The following is a 15834-nucleotide window of genomic DNA, read 5'->3' as shown; positions in this document are numbered from 1 at the left end:
AAAGTTTTTTTTATTGTTATAACTAACTTCGTCTTTATGTATAAGTATAATATATGGATGTTTTAAGAGGATTCTCGGATTGTGGCACGAAATATATGAGCTCTCTTACGACTGCGATAAAAGGAAGCACATGCGTAACTTTACGGTGTCAGATCTAGTAAAATTTCTCAGGATAAAGACGGTTGTCTTTCAAAAAGATGAAGAATTTGGTGCGTTTTTAATAAAAGTAGATATACTTACCTACAGATTTTTTGGCTGATTCTAAAAAAAAAAATTCATTTCTTTCCGTATTTATATTTATTTACGGTAATAAATGTTTAGGCGGAAGACGAACACTGAAAATCTTATAATAAAACCGAATCCCAAAGCCTCCAATTTGATGACGTTCGGGCAAACGATCATTTTCACGGCCGATTTCAAAATATTCGTTTTTACAAATAAAATAAATTGACAAAAAGAAAGTTCCTTTCAAAATCATATTTATTCATTCACATCAATATATAATGCATCTCAGATTGTGTAGAAATATATAATGCATCTCAGATTGTGTAGAAACAACTTTATCCAAATAGAATAATTGTTAGACAAAATGACTCTTGCCACACGTTTATTCAGACTCCTATTTTTTATACTCTTATATATATATATGACTTGTATGGGACCGGAAACATGAATTTAAAATTGGTGCAACACCTTCTAACGGGTGTTAAGACAAATTAACACGCACCTAGATAAATTCGTGTACGATATTGAATCAACCTAAATATAATCTGGACCATTTTATGGTTCAAACTTAATACTTCACAGTTCATTTATAAAGATGGAATAGTATCCACAGATACCTATTAACTAAACTGATTATAAACAAGCTTCAAAACTTCAAGCACAAGTAGTTACAGTTTGCTTCCTCAGAATATATGCATAGCTATGAATATCTCAGTGAATATATTTTCATAATGCAAACCGTAGTTGGTCGGCAAAGAAGCTGCACGGATGCAAAGTAAGCAAGAGAGTAATTTCGTCGAAAGTCAAGAGAAACATCGCAAAGAATCCCGCTGTCAAGGTGAAACTCTTAAAACGTTCGCAGTTCCTATTTGAATTTGTTTCTTCTCGGAATTTAAATTACGCCCTCGGGAAATAGTTTTTCTACGATGAAATTCTTGTTTAACGAACGATATTTTAACCACATTAATTTAGTAAATTGAGTAGGTACTTTTATTATAAGTTGTAATAGTAATTAATAGTCGTGGAGCTTTTTTAGCTTGCTTATGCTTGGCGGTGGATGCCGGTGTAATTATAGGTACATGTGGAAAAATAAAATGCGTTCGTTAATGTAAATTTAGTAATATATTTTAATTATAAATTTGAATAAATAAAATATTGTAGAGCTACGTATATAAACGCAGCATACACATGAATGACCACACACACACACACAACATGTCGAAAAATATAATGCGTTCGTTAATGTAAATTTAGTAATATATTTTAATTATAAATTTGAATAAATAAAATATTGTAGAGCTACGTAAATGAACGCAGCATACACATGCATGACCACACACACACACACACACACAAAATAAGTACATATTCTCTTTGTTCTTTTCTAATTTCGATACACATATGGGAAGACACTGGTTATCCTAGTTTGGGATTCCAGGGTAATTAAGGAAAAAAAACCAAAATTGTAGGTTATTTTGATAAAATAAAAACTGCATATTAATATTATTGTTATTGTAAAAGCCTGTAAAACACCGACAACCACGCCCTTCAGCCATGCTTGATGCTACTAGGTGGTAGAATTAAGCAAGGCGGTAGGTAGTACTTTCTCGAAGTAAGAATTGACTTAACTTCCATGGATATTATAATGAAGTTGACGTAATACCTAACGAAGTAAGCACCGCAACAATATGCATCCAATAATAGTTTCAAGTCGCACAAAAACTTTTTTGGCAACTAAATAGTTCCAGGCATAAAACAGATCTAATATTATGAAATATGCTACGGAAAAATGCACTAAAGCGACGTCAGTTATATTTCCAAGTCACCAAAAGAAAGTAGCTACTCGTAACATAATATAAACTTGTACAAAGAAGAACTCGTTTATTGAAATAGTTACAATAGTTTTGAAATGTTTTGTTTTACAGTTGTTAAAGTTTATCTGTTCGTGGAACGAGTCATTCCATTGTTATTATTAGATGCTATAACAATAGTATAGAATTGTAAGTAAATTTACATTGAATATATTTTAGAAAATTTTAGTCACGATTATGCACGAACGTTTGGAATTTTAACAAGAAGTTAGTGAATCATTTGTCAGTCTTTATTTAGCCAATGTTTATGGATTTCAGGTGTTATATATAACCAGCCGGAAGACAGAATATTACAGAAGTCCATTTAATATATTCTATATACTTACTAGCGGACCCAAGCGCCAACTGTCGTGCTGATTTGTGAAACGAAACTATCCAGGGTGCCACCCAAACGCATACCAAAAAAATCATTCCAATCGGTCCAGCCGTTTAGGTATTCAGTAACATACACACGCACACAAGAAATATATATACGAGTATAAAGATAATAAATCTGTTACTGGAAGACTTCTGTACATTTAATATATTTTGAAAATTTTGACCGGGGGATGCTTTATAATCGATGAGTCAAAAGCTGATTTTTATTTAATTTTTGTCTGTCTGTCTGTCTTTCTGTCTATGTGTCTGTCTGTCTGTCCGGGCATCACGTAAAAACTACTGAACGGATTTAAATAAAATTTGGTATAGTTATAGCTGGTATTCCGAATCACCATATAGGATACTTTTTATCCCAATAAACAATACGAGATAAAAAAAATTTTTTTTTTTTAATTTGAACGGATTTTAATAATTCTTTTTTTTATTTGAGAGTGTATAGTATTAAGGATGTATTGTTTAATTTTGATGAAAATCTTATAAATATTGTCGGAGATAAAGGACATAACTCTTCAAAGAAAACAGCAAGCCACAAGGCATATGGTACAGCGATCGAATTCATGAATGAATCGTACTAATATTATAAATGTGAAAGTTTGTGAGCGAATAACATAGTTTACAAATAAAACTGGACCTGGTAGGTAGGCGCTGCAACTAGTTTCTAGGTTTTTTTAAGATATTAAAACCTCTAAAATCAGATTTCGTGCAGACGTAGTTGCGCAGGTCAGCTAGTTATATAAGTATAAATGCCAACAACAAATAACAAAGCTGCCTTTGCCTATTTGTAATTTAAAAGATTGCTCTTAGGTCGGAATAGCCAAAATTATGCATAATCCATGATCAATAAAGAATTTCTAGTTGGAATTATAAAGACAGGCATCCAGATTCGTAAAGCGAGTTAATAAAAATAAAATTGATGGTATTAAAAGAATCCGGTGTGGAAAAAGATTTAAAAAAGGAACGAGACGCGAAAAGTATGCGGGACGAAGAGAGAGAGAAATTTTATATTGGGGTTTTTTTATGATTCATTGCTTCAGTAAAAACACCCGATCACTTATATATATTACCACGTAACACAAGAAATAACCGATTCTTTTACAATGAGGATTAAGCTTAATTTGCTATAATCGATTAACATCAGAAAAGCAACAATGCACCATTACTGCTAATGCAAGTCTGCTTTACACCTAAACTAATTTCAGCGAAATTTTGTATAAAGGATAGTTATAAAAAAACGGCGTGGAATATTAAAAAAGGACCAAAATAAATTTATACATACTAATACTATGCGAAAGTGTGTCTGTTTGTTTGACACCCATGTTCGTATAGTGGACTTAAAAAAATAGACCGGTTCACTTATCTTTGGTAAAATTTACATCAAAAGAGTCTTCATCCTGGAGACGGCCATAGGATACATTTTATCCCGGGAAAATAAAGGATTCCTGTGTGATTTTAAATATTCACCTTTTCATAAAAACTCAGAAGTTAAAAGATATGTTCACAACTATGCATAGTATCGTCTCTCTAGTAAAGAAATGATGTTATTAAACGTAGCTATATATATATAACATCTGATAAAATAATCTGTACAAACCAGATACAAATGGTCTTGCACAGCTGACATTAATCAAAGTTCTTAGTACGTTGCAAATCAGCACCGTTATTTATTGAACGCAATTATTTATCGGTGTTCTTTAGTGCAGACAATTATTGTAATAAACAATTAAGTAATACCTACGTAGATCTAGCAATTGGACAAGAATTATTTGATTTATTCTTACTCATATAGCTTACGGATTATTAAATTATTATTAAAATAAATGTAGTTTAGTTTGTAGTCAGTAGTGCATCTGTTTTTCTATTTAAAAAAATACAATAGCATAGCGAAAAGTAGACAAAAATGTTAAACTCGAATACGAATCCATAATTAAGGCTTGCCTAGTGTGGGACACCAACGGAAATTTTATTTATTTTAAAATTGTTAAAAAAAAAAATTAGTATTTAATTTAGAATTGTTCTATGTTTTTTTTTACTATCCTGATTCGAGTAACGGACCGCGTAACACTACTTTAGCGTAACCTAAAACTTTGGCTTACAAAACGATTCGATTAAATTCAATTCAATTCTTGTTTATGGTTACTTCGCCAATGTCGTGTAGATGGAAAAGGCTCGAAGGAGATTGATCGGAGTTCGTCTTTGTTTTTTTAACTAGTTGAACCGATTGATAAGTCGCAAGTTATTTTTGTAAAAACCGGTGTTAGTTGTACTTGCACTCTAACGCCCTTATTAACCGTACCTACTGGAACACTAATTTCTTAACGGCATGTCTTTGTCAGTTTGGTAGCTAGCCACGGCCAAAACCCCACCATAGATCATTCAGAAATTATGAATAGGTACTTGAATGGCCCTTGCCAGTGATCGAACCTGGACCTGAACCTGCTACTTTGGTGCTTTTAATTTATGAATTTTCCCTGGTCGGGTCTAGGAGGCTTCGGCCGTGGCTAGTTAGGCTACCCTAACGCCAAAGCGATTTTTTGTTCCGGAACTATGCACCGACCAACCAGCGCGGCTAGCCTGGGCAGGACACAATTAAATTCAAAAAATTCAAAATTCATTTATTTCAAGTAGGCCTAATATAAGCACTTTTGAAACGTCAAGTCTGTCTGTTTGTAGTGATTCTACCACCGGTTCGGAAGGCAGATTCTACCGAGAAGAAGCCGGCAAGAAACTCAGCAGTTGCTCTTTTCCAACATCAACAATTTACATTTTGTATTTTAACATTCATTTTTCTATCTTGTGAGAGCTGAAAGCGGAGCCGGATTGTTCCAAGCAACCTTGTCATTAAAAAATTCATCAATTGTATAGTAACCTCGCTCTAATAAATGTGTTTTAACAAATTCTTTAAACTTGTGCATTGGCAGGTCCAAAATCACCTTAGGAATCATATTATAAAAGCGTATACTCAATCCCACAAATGATCCCTGTACCTTACGCAGACGATATGCAGATGACACTAATTTATGACCATTTCTTGTAAGTCGACTGTTTATGTCCACTTTTTGTTTATAAAGACTAATATGTTGTCTTACAAATACTATATTGTTATAAATATATTGTGAAGCTACAGTAAGTATGCCTATTTCTTTAAACTTCTCACGGAGGGATTCGCGTGATTTAAGTTTATATATTGACCGTACAGCTCTTTTCTGCAATATAAATATAGTTTCGATATCAGCTGCTTTACCCCATAACAAGATTCCATAGGACATAACACTATGAAAGTACGCAAAATAAACTAGCCTAGCTATTTCAACGTCAGTAATTTGTCTAATTTTTCTGACTGCGTAGGCAGCCGAGCTTAGTTTACCCGCTAGTGAATCTATATGGGCACCCCACTGTAGCTTATTATCCAAGGTCACGCCCAGAAAAACTGTGGAAGTCTCTATTTTTAGTGATTCACCATTTATCATTATATTTTTATCAATTTTCTTTACATTTGGTAAGATAAATTCGACACACTTTGTTTTTTTGCATTTAAAAGTAAGTTGTTAACTGTAAACCAGTGCGACACATGCGACATAACACGGTTTACTTCGTCAGTTATCTTTACTCCTATCAGTCTTAAAAATTAGAGATGTATCATCTGCAAACAATACAATGTCGCATGTTCCACTGACATGGTACGGTAGATCATTTATATACACTAAAAATAGAAAAGGACCCAAAATCGAGCCTTGTGGGACACCCATTGAGGTATTTGAACCCTGAGACTTTGCATCATTTATGCAAACTCTTTATCTCCGGGTAAAGGATTATCTTCTCTTATCTTAACTTTATCAACTCTCAGGGCACTGTGGAAATAATATCCAAATAATATATGATTAATAATAAACGGGGGTAAAGTTCTCCTATTCCATGTTCCCCTGTTTTAGCAAGTGGACACATTAATTATATACCCTGTCATGGGATCGGGGGATATACTTTTTGTTTTTGCCTGCAGACAAAAATGCTTGCAATGCCCCTGCAGATAAAAACTTCAATTGGCGCTACTTTAAAGGTGCCAAGGATATGCAGCTAGTTAAATATGTTGTTAAGTGTGTAAATCGTGGTAAACGATATTTTTCATTGTTTTTTCGCGATTATAAATAAATTAAATAAATATATTACACGCATCGCCAAAGTAAGCATAGCTTTTGTTATAGGTATTAAGATAACTGATGAATATACATAAATACTTGTAATATGCAGATAAACACCCACACACTGAAAACATTCACGTTCATCACACAAACATTTTCCAGTTGTGGGAATCGAAAACACGGTCGTAAACGCAGAAAGCAGGGCCACTACCCACTGCGCCAATCGGCCATCGAATAACATAACAACATCCTTATAGCTAGCTACCGCGTTCTTCAAGAAGAAAATTATTATTATAGCTCTTTTATCAAGGAACATTGAGAAATCGACTATATGTTTAGATGTTACAGATGTTACATAAAAGGTAGAATTGCTGGCAGTTATTTAATTGTAGCTCTTTTAGAGTTCACTGTTACTAGAATGATGGCAGCAAATCCAACACACTTTTTAAAAATATGTTTGGTTTTTTACAGTCTAATCTTCGGAACGGATTATTTCAAAGGTAATGCAAAGCTAAGATAAGGATCTAGGCTTATTTAAGTGAAATAAATCCTAATTAGTTGTTGGAAAGTTGTGTTGTGGACTTTATCCCTTTTAATTATTTGTTTAGACGGCCGATTGGCGCAGTTTGCAGCGACCATCCTTTCTGAGCCTTAGCCGTGGGTTCGATTCCCACTATTGGAAAATATTTGAGTGATGAGCATAAATGTTTTTCAGTGTCTGGGTGTTTATATATATCTTCTAAGTATTTATGTATATAATTCATAAAAATATTCATCAGGCATCTTAGTACCCAACACAAGCTACGCTTACTTGGTGCTAGATGGCGATGTGTGTATTGTCGTAGTATATTTATTTATTTCATTATCCCAGAAAAACAAACTGTTCTCACGGGATGTGTAAAAAACCGTAACAAACCCGAAAGAAGCATGCATCGTCATCATCATCAACGCATTGACCGGTTCATTGTAGTGGTACAGGGCACGGGTCTCCTCTTAGAATGAAAAGGGTTAAGGCCGTAGTCCACCATTGCCCAGTGCGGATTGGTGGACTCCACACACCGTTAAGAACATTATGGAGAACTCTCAGGCATGCAGGTTTCCTCACGATGTTTTCCTACACTGTTCAAAGCAAGTGTTATTTAAATTGCTAAAATTAAAAAACGCACATAACTCCGAAAAGTCAGTGGTTCGTGCCGGGGCTCGAACTCGGTCTCCACAAAAGGAAATCCGAAGCCTTACCCACTAGGCTATCACTGCTTCTAAAATAATAATAAGTAATGCTAACTGATACCAGCTTTATAACTAACGCATTAACTTTAATGTAGTGTTTATTAGGAAATAGTATAAACTTTTCATTTACTACTTACGGATCTGCCATATTTTAATCCTCGACACCTGAAACTGCTGATTAGATCGTATTAAAGGAAATGCCGTTCTTATCATACCCTAAAAGGCTCACCTTTAAGGTATAAAGGCCAAAGGAGGTAAAAAAGCAGGTAAGGAATTCTGTACAGATAAAGCTCCGGAATTATGTCCAGCTGTCTGCCTATTCACTGACTTAAAAAAGGAGATTCTATCCGAACAAATGCGTAGGGAGTATATTATCAGCAGACTTTTAAGACAGTACAATTTTACAATACAGTGTTCAGAACGATCTTCTTCTCTAGTCGAACTTTGTTCATGTAATTTATAACAACTATCCTCGTAATTATGAGGTATTATATCCTTTTTTCTACGCTCGATTTAAAAATTTATTTATTGCTGGTTTTTCTCGTTAAAACGCATCAGCAAAGAGGTTTTTCACAATCCTTTGACATAATTTATGTCAAAGGATTTAAAATTTATATTTAAATTTTTTTTTTTAATAATCAACTTTCTTTATCTATAAGCGAACAATGGCACCTTCCAAAAATTATCCTACTTTTATTTTAAGGTACAACAAATGTATCTTCTTCGTATGAACATGTTATAAGGCATCTTTAAAAGGCACCAACCTTAAAATAAAAGTATGTAAGTGTAAAACAAAAATATATTTGTTACTAACATGTTGGTTTTTTAAAATATTTATTACCATGTTAATATTATAAGAAGGATCCATTACATACATATTCCATTCGCACTTTTATAATATTTTTTGACATAATTTTTTATAACAAGGTGTCAGTGATCGGTATACTTAACTTGTCTTCACTTAAATTCGTGTACGGTTTTTATATTTTCTTGCCGTGATTTTTTACGGCTTGCGTATCTGGAAATGTCAATGATCTTAAATTGGAACTTTTATAGCTAGATACCAACCTACATACAGACATGATGAGTCATGTACTCTAAATAAACGAAAACTTTGGCTACCTACAACCTTCCAAATAAATTATTATGGCGTAAGAAATGGGGACCAGAAAACGAGTTTTCTAAAACTTATCAAGCGAATTTTGAAATTAGGTGATGAATAACCTTATTTAGAAAGCTGTTTAAAAAAAAAAAAAATATGGCCACATTCATCATATCAACCCATTACCGGACACTACACTGCACGGGTCTCCTCCCACAATGAGAAGGGGTTAAGGCCGTAGTCCACCACGCTGGTTCAGTGCGGATTGGTGGACTCCTCACACCTTTGCGAACATTGTTATATTTTGTTGATATTTTAATTACTTAAAACGCACGCAACTTAGAAAAGTTAAAAGTGCGTGCTGGGATTCGATCTCGGCGCCTTTTATGACCAAATTTAAGCTGGAAACATTATTAATGTTGTTTGAGCAGCTAGTGTCTTTAAAACAACAATAATAAAATTTAACAAAAACTATTTTGAAAAATGTAAATTGGAATCAAAAGACGTGTCCTATAAGTTTTCAAAATTTTAATCAAAGTAAAACCGAGTGTTATAGTTTTAAAACACTTTGGACGACGAATTAACAAAACCTCTTGCTTTAAACAGTTCACGTTGTATCAAAGGCGGCTGCTTTTTGTTGACGCATATAATTATTTAAATTAGGTCGTAAAATTAATAAGGTATCTATTACGGAGATGCTAGAATATATTAAGTGTCAAATTACATACAGTGGTTAATGAACAGTGTCGATTTATCTGGTTATAACAGCTGAATACTCCATATTCAGCTTCAATTCCATATTTTAAAACAAGTTTTATAAATTATTTCTTAACTCATACTCTGTGGTTAATAAATTGACCACCACTTCGATATGTGCTTTCTTATATATCTTATAGCATGGGCAGGAGACAATTATTTCCCCGGGGAGAGGAAAAAAATCTTCACCCACAGCTTTATCAACTCTCAGAGCATTGGCGCAGAAGTAAAAATAATATCCAAATAATCTATATGAGTAATAATAAACGAGGGTAAACTTCTCGTATACCCTGTTCTCGTGCTTTAGCATGTGGACACGTTATTTATATCCCTTGTCAGGAGATATTATCTGGGGATATAATTTTTATCTCCCACCGGTGCAGCCGTCATCACTGGAACATAGAATAGAAGTTTATTAATAAACATTTTTTATATTATTATTTCCAATTCGTGCCAGTGTCTGAGAGTTAATAAAGCTGTGGGAGAAGATAAATTTATATCCTTTCCCCAGGAATATCTACTGCCCATGCTAGCCATGCTAAAGGCTTTCCTATACCAACCGGAGGTCCGTGGCAGCCTGAAAGTATATTATTGGATTCTTTGGTAGATACCCATATATTTAGGTTTACGCAAAAGAACAGGGCAGTCCGCGTTAGACAGAGTACTTGATGCCTTAAGAATTCGACGCCCCTAACCCAGTTGTAAACTAGTGTCGGTCCTTAAAGTTACTTTAACGTATTTTATTCGAGATAGATCATACTTTAATGTATGTAGGTATTTCAGTAAAACCAAAGCGCTTAGCTACTGAATGCGACTTTTCAGATGCAGGTATTCCAACAATCTTTTGATAAACGACTAGACCCCGGGAGGTATCTACCTTTGCATCGTTCGAGGCCATGTAGGACTGCAGTGTAACGAAAGTACACTCGTATTTACAAGTATATCGAAATACCCACCAACTTCATGACATTTCATGAACATTAGTTGTTAATCAAATATAATTTTAATTGTTTCTTGGAAACTTATTATTAATTATTATTTAAATAATAGTTATAAGCGTATTTGTAAAAATCCTAATCAATTTAATAAAACATCTGGCCAATATGAATGTATAGTTATCAAAAGTTTAATTATTTACCCACTATATAAAATTACTGTAACATTTTCCTTGCATGTTTTGTAATACATTTGCCTTAAACCATTGATTGTTGTTCAAAAGTCATAATTTTTATTTTTTACATTCACGTCACTTATCAGAGAAATGCGTTTAAAAAAATCTGCGTATCCAGACCACCTATCATGGTTCTGTAAAGTTCATTGGCTTTCCAAATAATTTATCTTTATAAAAGTATGATTTGCAGAAGCTAAAGTCTACAATCACTTGAAAAAACTTTAAATGTACACCAACCAGGACTCTTAAAGCATGTAGCAGGTGTGAATAGTACCTATGTAGGTACTATTCACACCTATATCGAAATTGAACTACTTTGTTGTGTTTAGTAGGGTGCCCTCCGAGACGTATTGCCCTAACCAATTCTTCATTAGCTTGTGGGCTAATCCGGAACTGCCTCCAGATTATAATAGCCAATGTACTCACAGGTACGGATAATAAATTACAGATTAGGTACCCATTTCCCGTGTGACATTTAACCGATGGCTTATAAAAGTAATCTACCTGTCTACTTAGAACTTTTTATCATGCGATTAAATTTCACAAAGACTTATTAAATAAGACGTGCTCACGTAACTTGTGGGCATTCTTGTCAATGACTTAATGAGATTAACATGACCTAAATATTTACGACTGCGAACGCGCCCGTAATGAGTTTGGTATTATGTTACGTGCTCATTTTATTTTCTTCTATCTTTTTGGTTTTCTAGTTTTTTAATATTGAATAGTCAACCTTACCCTATGCAAGGCCATAATGAACTAACTAAGCTTTGTCTATAATCTGTAGCAACCAGATAAATCTGTACCGTGTAATTATTTGGTTTAACATTGAAATTTGTTTTGTTTCAATTTTGCTTTCGAACAAAATAAATTAAATTGTTCTAATAATAAAATAGTTCTGGCCGCCATATACTATAGAAAATTATTTAATTAAATATTTTGTTTTTTGTACCCTTAAGGGTAGGCAAGGTAGAACCGGGCATGTATATAAAATATGGTTGACTTATTGCGTTTGAATCCAGGGTTGGATATTGGCAGTGGCGTGCATAGAGGGTATGCACAGTTTATGCAGATGATATAAAATTGAGAAAATGAAATTTAGTTATAAACAACTCAAGGATAGGCATTGTAAGAGTTATAAAAAGCCTAACCTTAAGTATTTATAGCTCGTACTGGAAACTTTCTTCATTTTATATCATCTGCAGGCCACGTGCATACGCTCTATGCACGCCACTGGATAATGGGAGGTATTGAATTTTTCAGTTGTAAAATCCTCAACAGTGTAACATTATTAAACTGATAATGTTGATGATTAGGATGAAGTTAAGTTCTATAAACTTTCAAAAACTACTAAAAGTGCAGTTTATAGGTCGAAGAGTAGTGAATCAAGCAATTAAGTTTATAGAAAGTAGAGGATATTGGATGGACTGTATTTTTACCAACATCGAAATGAGACTGGTGCGATTGAACTAGGTATAACTACACATACCTTAGTGTGGAACAAGAGGTTTTAAAATGAGTGTGTTAAAAAGGCATTAAAAAGTTAACTTTGTACTTAAATTTAAGATTTTTTTTTAATAATTTATTACCAATTTACACGCAAAAATCGGTTACAATCTTAGCCGGTTTTTAGATAATTATGTTGAGCGTTTACATCAGATAACACGAGACGCGACAGCCGTATGCTTGGTAATAAAGCTAAATATTTTTGATGAGTTTGTTGCATTCGTAATACGGATATTTTATGCAACTTATTAACTAAAATAGTTAATCCTGATCAATTCAAGTAATTCAATAGACAGATTGTCATTTTATGTTTAATTTATTCTATTCCATATACCTGTAGCACCTTTTATTGCGTGTACATTGACTATTTAACAAGTGCATCATATTACTAGCTGTAGATAGGTACTGGTTTGGCCAACGTCTTTGCCTAACCAGTTGATCCAACGTACTGAAATTTCAAATATGGTCTCTAGACGTTGTTGTATTGATCATTCTTTATAAGCAATTTATTATACGATGTGTTTACGAAAAACGGACAATATTCGGTTTTGTTGGCCAGCGACCCAAACTTGCCAAGTGGCCGTCACGTCGGATCAGCGACAGCACAGCGTTGCACCAACACGCCTGCCCAACGTGTATATAGCTACAGTTAGGTTATTAAGTCATTGATATTCTAATCAAAGTTTATTTAGCCGCAATGCTTTTAGATGTCCTTATATGAAACAAAGGCGGTTTTTTGTTCATTTTACACCGCAATTAAATCTATATTTGTGCCATTTATGTCGGACGGCTCTCGAGCTTCGCCTTATCGGCTCCCTTGTCGTCTAAATGGGAAGGCAAACAGCCCACCGATGTTGACACGGCGCGATTCGTTCGACCGCTTTATAAATATTTCGAGCGGCGGCCAGCAAAGCCATTATCCCATTAGGGAAGGCATTACTCACTCTCGATGTGAAGCTATTAGTCCGGTGCTACGGCACGTCGCTTTGCAGTTTACTTCTTACTAATTTAACCACTGAGATCAATTACAATCTCGAAATGTATGACTGAAATAAAATCCATAACAGCTTTTGAAGTGCGGTGCATCGCGTCCCCGCCCTCCCCTAAACCCCAAGCCCCACATGTCAAGCTCTTCGGCTGAGTTCGGAGTCGATATTACACACCAATATACAAAGAGCGCTCACCTCAAGCTGCACCGGTCTCCACGCCGCCAAAACAATCCACGGCTTTGTTTCAATATGCGATCGATACCGACCGACCCTCTACACGGTAAAAGCTAAGTAAATTACTTTTAATCACAATCCGGCACATAAACGCACACGGCAGACGCGTTTCACAATATTAGTCGCTTCAATCTTCACATACACACGTACAGTACACCACACTATCGACAGCCGATCCTTGGGGCCATGTAATCAAAGCCATAGTAGGTATAAACAAATAACACTGGTGATTTCACGGTGGAAACACTAGTTTAGCGTATCGCACGTCAGCGCCGCAACGACTCGGCGGTCGACCGCGGAACTTATTTGCAGCGAGGAACGCTACGTGTCCCCAGGCCCCGAGAGCGAGACCTCAGATACACTGTACTCTGCGTTAAAAAGGGATGCGAGACGTTTTACGACCGGCACAAAAATGGAAGGGCGCCGCATACAGATTGTGACCATTGACTTGTCTTGTCGCAGGTCGCAAAAAATCCATGTTAAACCTTTTATTAGAGATGGACTAATAAATATTTGTACAAGTACTGTCTTTATCGTCCATCTAATACCGAAAATATAATTTTACAATAACACGTACGAGGTTATTGACCTTCGCATCGGAGTTGCTCTCGCGTATATTAGAATTTTGCCTCAGCACTCAACAGTTCCTCCGATTAATTACGAGCTCCTTAATTAACACGTAACCCATAAAGGGAGGGTCGTTATATAAGTTTTACAACTTTGTCCATTTGTCTCATCAATGAATTACATATTACTATACTATCATAATTTTATAACATGATATGACGTTTGGGGCAAATTTTTTAGGCCTTGAGGAGATGTTGCCCTATTAGGGTTCGATGATTAAATAGGATGGGATCAAAGATTGTTTTTGTCGCGGGCTTTTAACCTTTATTGAGTAGGTACTTGAAGACAAGCCTCATTGGTCAAATGGTTAGCATGTGCGACTATTGATTCCAAGGTCTCCTGTGTTTGATTCCCAGGTTAAACTAAAATAGTTAGGTAATTGGGTAAGTTATTTTTAGGGAAATGGCTTTGCCGAATCCTTTGTCTTTGTCTTTTTTCTCCTATCACAGAACATTAAATACGGTATGTTTAGGTATGTACTCTATACGTGCGTCCACTCTTGTTCCGTTAAATATTGTATCTTGCCTTCACTTTAACATATTGTGAAGCGATTCGACGGTTTTAAGTTGGTTCCTAAGAAGCGTAATAAGGACAAACCAACACCTCCAAACGTCTTCTGCGGTGACGTGCTTTCTGACCAATCATAGGCGTCGGATTGCACCAGAATTTTTATTGGTCGTTTATGACTCCATTGAGGACGCATACTTGACGGTAAGGCGAACGCGTGTGTTTCACCTACAGCGAACACCGAAGCGAAGACACTGGCCGAATTTTCGTTCCTTTGTCGTAAATATTCTGTCATAACTTACAAGCGATTCCAATCTTCTATTCTCATAATCCCTAAGCACGTTTGGGTTGGAAACGACCTTCTGAGACCTCAGCACCACCCTAAACGTGCTTGAATATATACATAGGGTAGCTGCCTGCCACCGTGCCGTCACAGGTTAACCTACATCGAGGATATCCCTCCCCTGGCTAGACACATAAAATTTTCAAATACCTATTTATTGACTATACCTACACTGCCATTATTTTAACGAACATGCTGCCACGTCAATATCTTCAACACCAGGTTACCACTGAGGACCAAACTAAAACTCTACAGGGCTTCGAACATGCGCACGCGCTTGACTTCAGAAGCAGGCAGCATGGCGGACGCTTCGTTCGGATAGCCAAAAAGCCCGCTTACAGGTTCAGAAGAACAACCTTAATAATAGCCCTGCACCATGCCCGCCTAAAAAAGAGAAAAGAATTATGATCCCCAAGTATATCCCCCGATGAGGGATAAAATTAACGTTTCCACTTGCCAAAGCACGGCAACAGCGAATATTAGAAGTTTACCCCCGTTTGTTATTTGGATATTATTTCCACTTATATTTGACGGCCAACTGGCGCAGTAGGCAGCGCCTTTCGCTTTCTGAGTCCATGGCCGTGGGTTCGATTCCCGCAACTGGAAAATAATTGTGTGATTGTGTTTATCTGTATATTATAAGTACTAGCTGACCCGTGCAACTTCGTTGCACCAAATCGGTTATAACCAGAAAACACAAATGAAATGACATTTTCTAAATATGAATCTAGCTAGATCGATCGCCCCCGAAACCCCCTG

At 35.5% G+C, this 15834-nt stretch overlaps 1 protein-coding gene across 1 annotated transcript in view; it reads right to left on the bottom strand.

The window, feature by feature from the left end:
• The window catches only part of LOC120633414 (zinc finger protein 608-like), a 230253-nt gene extending 215226 nt beyond the window's left edge, over positions 1-15027 (bottom strand). Inside the window, exons 1-2 of the mRNA XM_039903620.1 lie at positions 14827-15027; positions 13560-13637 (exon numbers count right to left, since the gene is read on the bottom strand). Of these exons, the coding sequence (XP_039759554.1) occupies positions 13560-13637; positions 14827-15027 (279 nt within the window). The remainder of the gene's footprint in view (positions 1-13559; positions 13638-14826) is intronic.
• Between the last annotated feature and the right edge of the window lie 807 nt (positions 15028-15834).

Source organism: Pararge aegeria, chromosome 21 (assembly GCF_905163445.1).
Source record: "Pararge aegeria chromosome 21, ilParAegt1.1, whole genome shotgun sequence".
In the NCBI taxonomy this organism is placed as follows: domain Eukaryota; kingdom Metazoa; phylum Arthropoda; class Insecta; order Lepidoptera; family Nymphalidae; genus Pararge; species Pararge aegeria.
The sequence above is the reverse complement of the archived record's forward strand: the minus strand, read 5'-3'. Positions and strand labels throughout refer to the sequence as shown.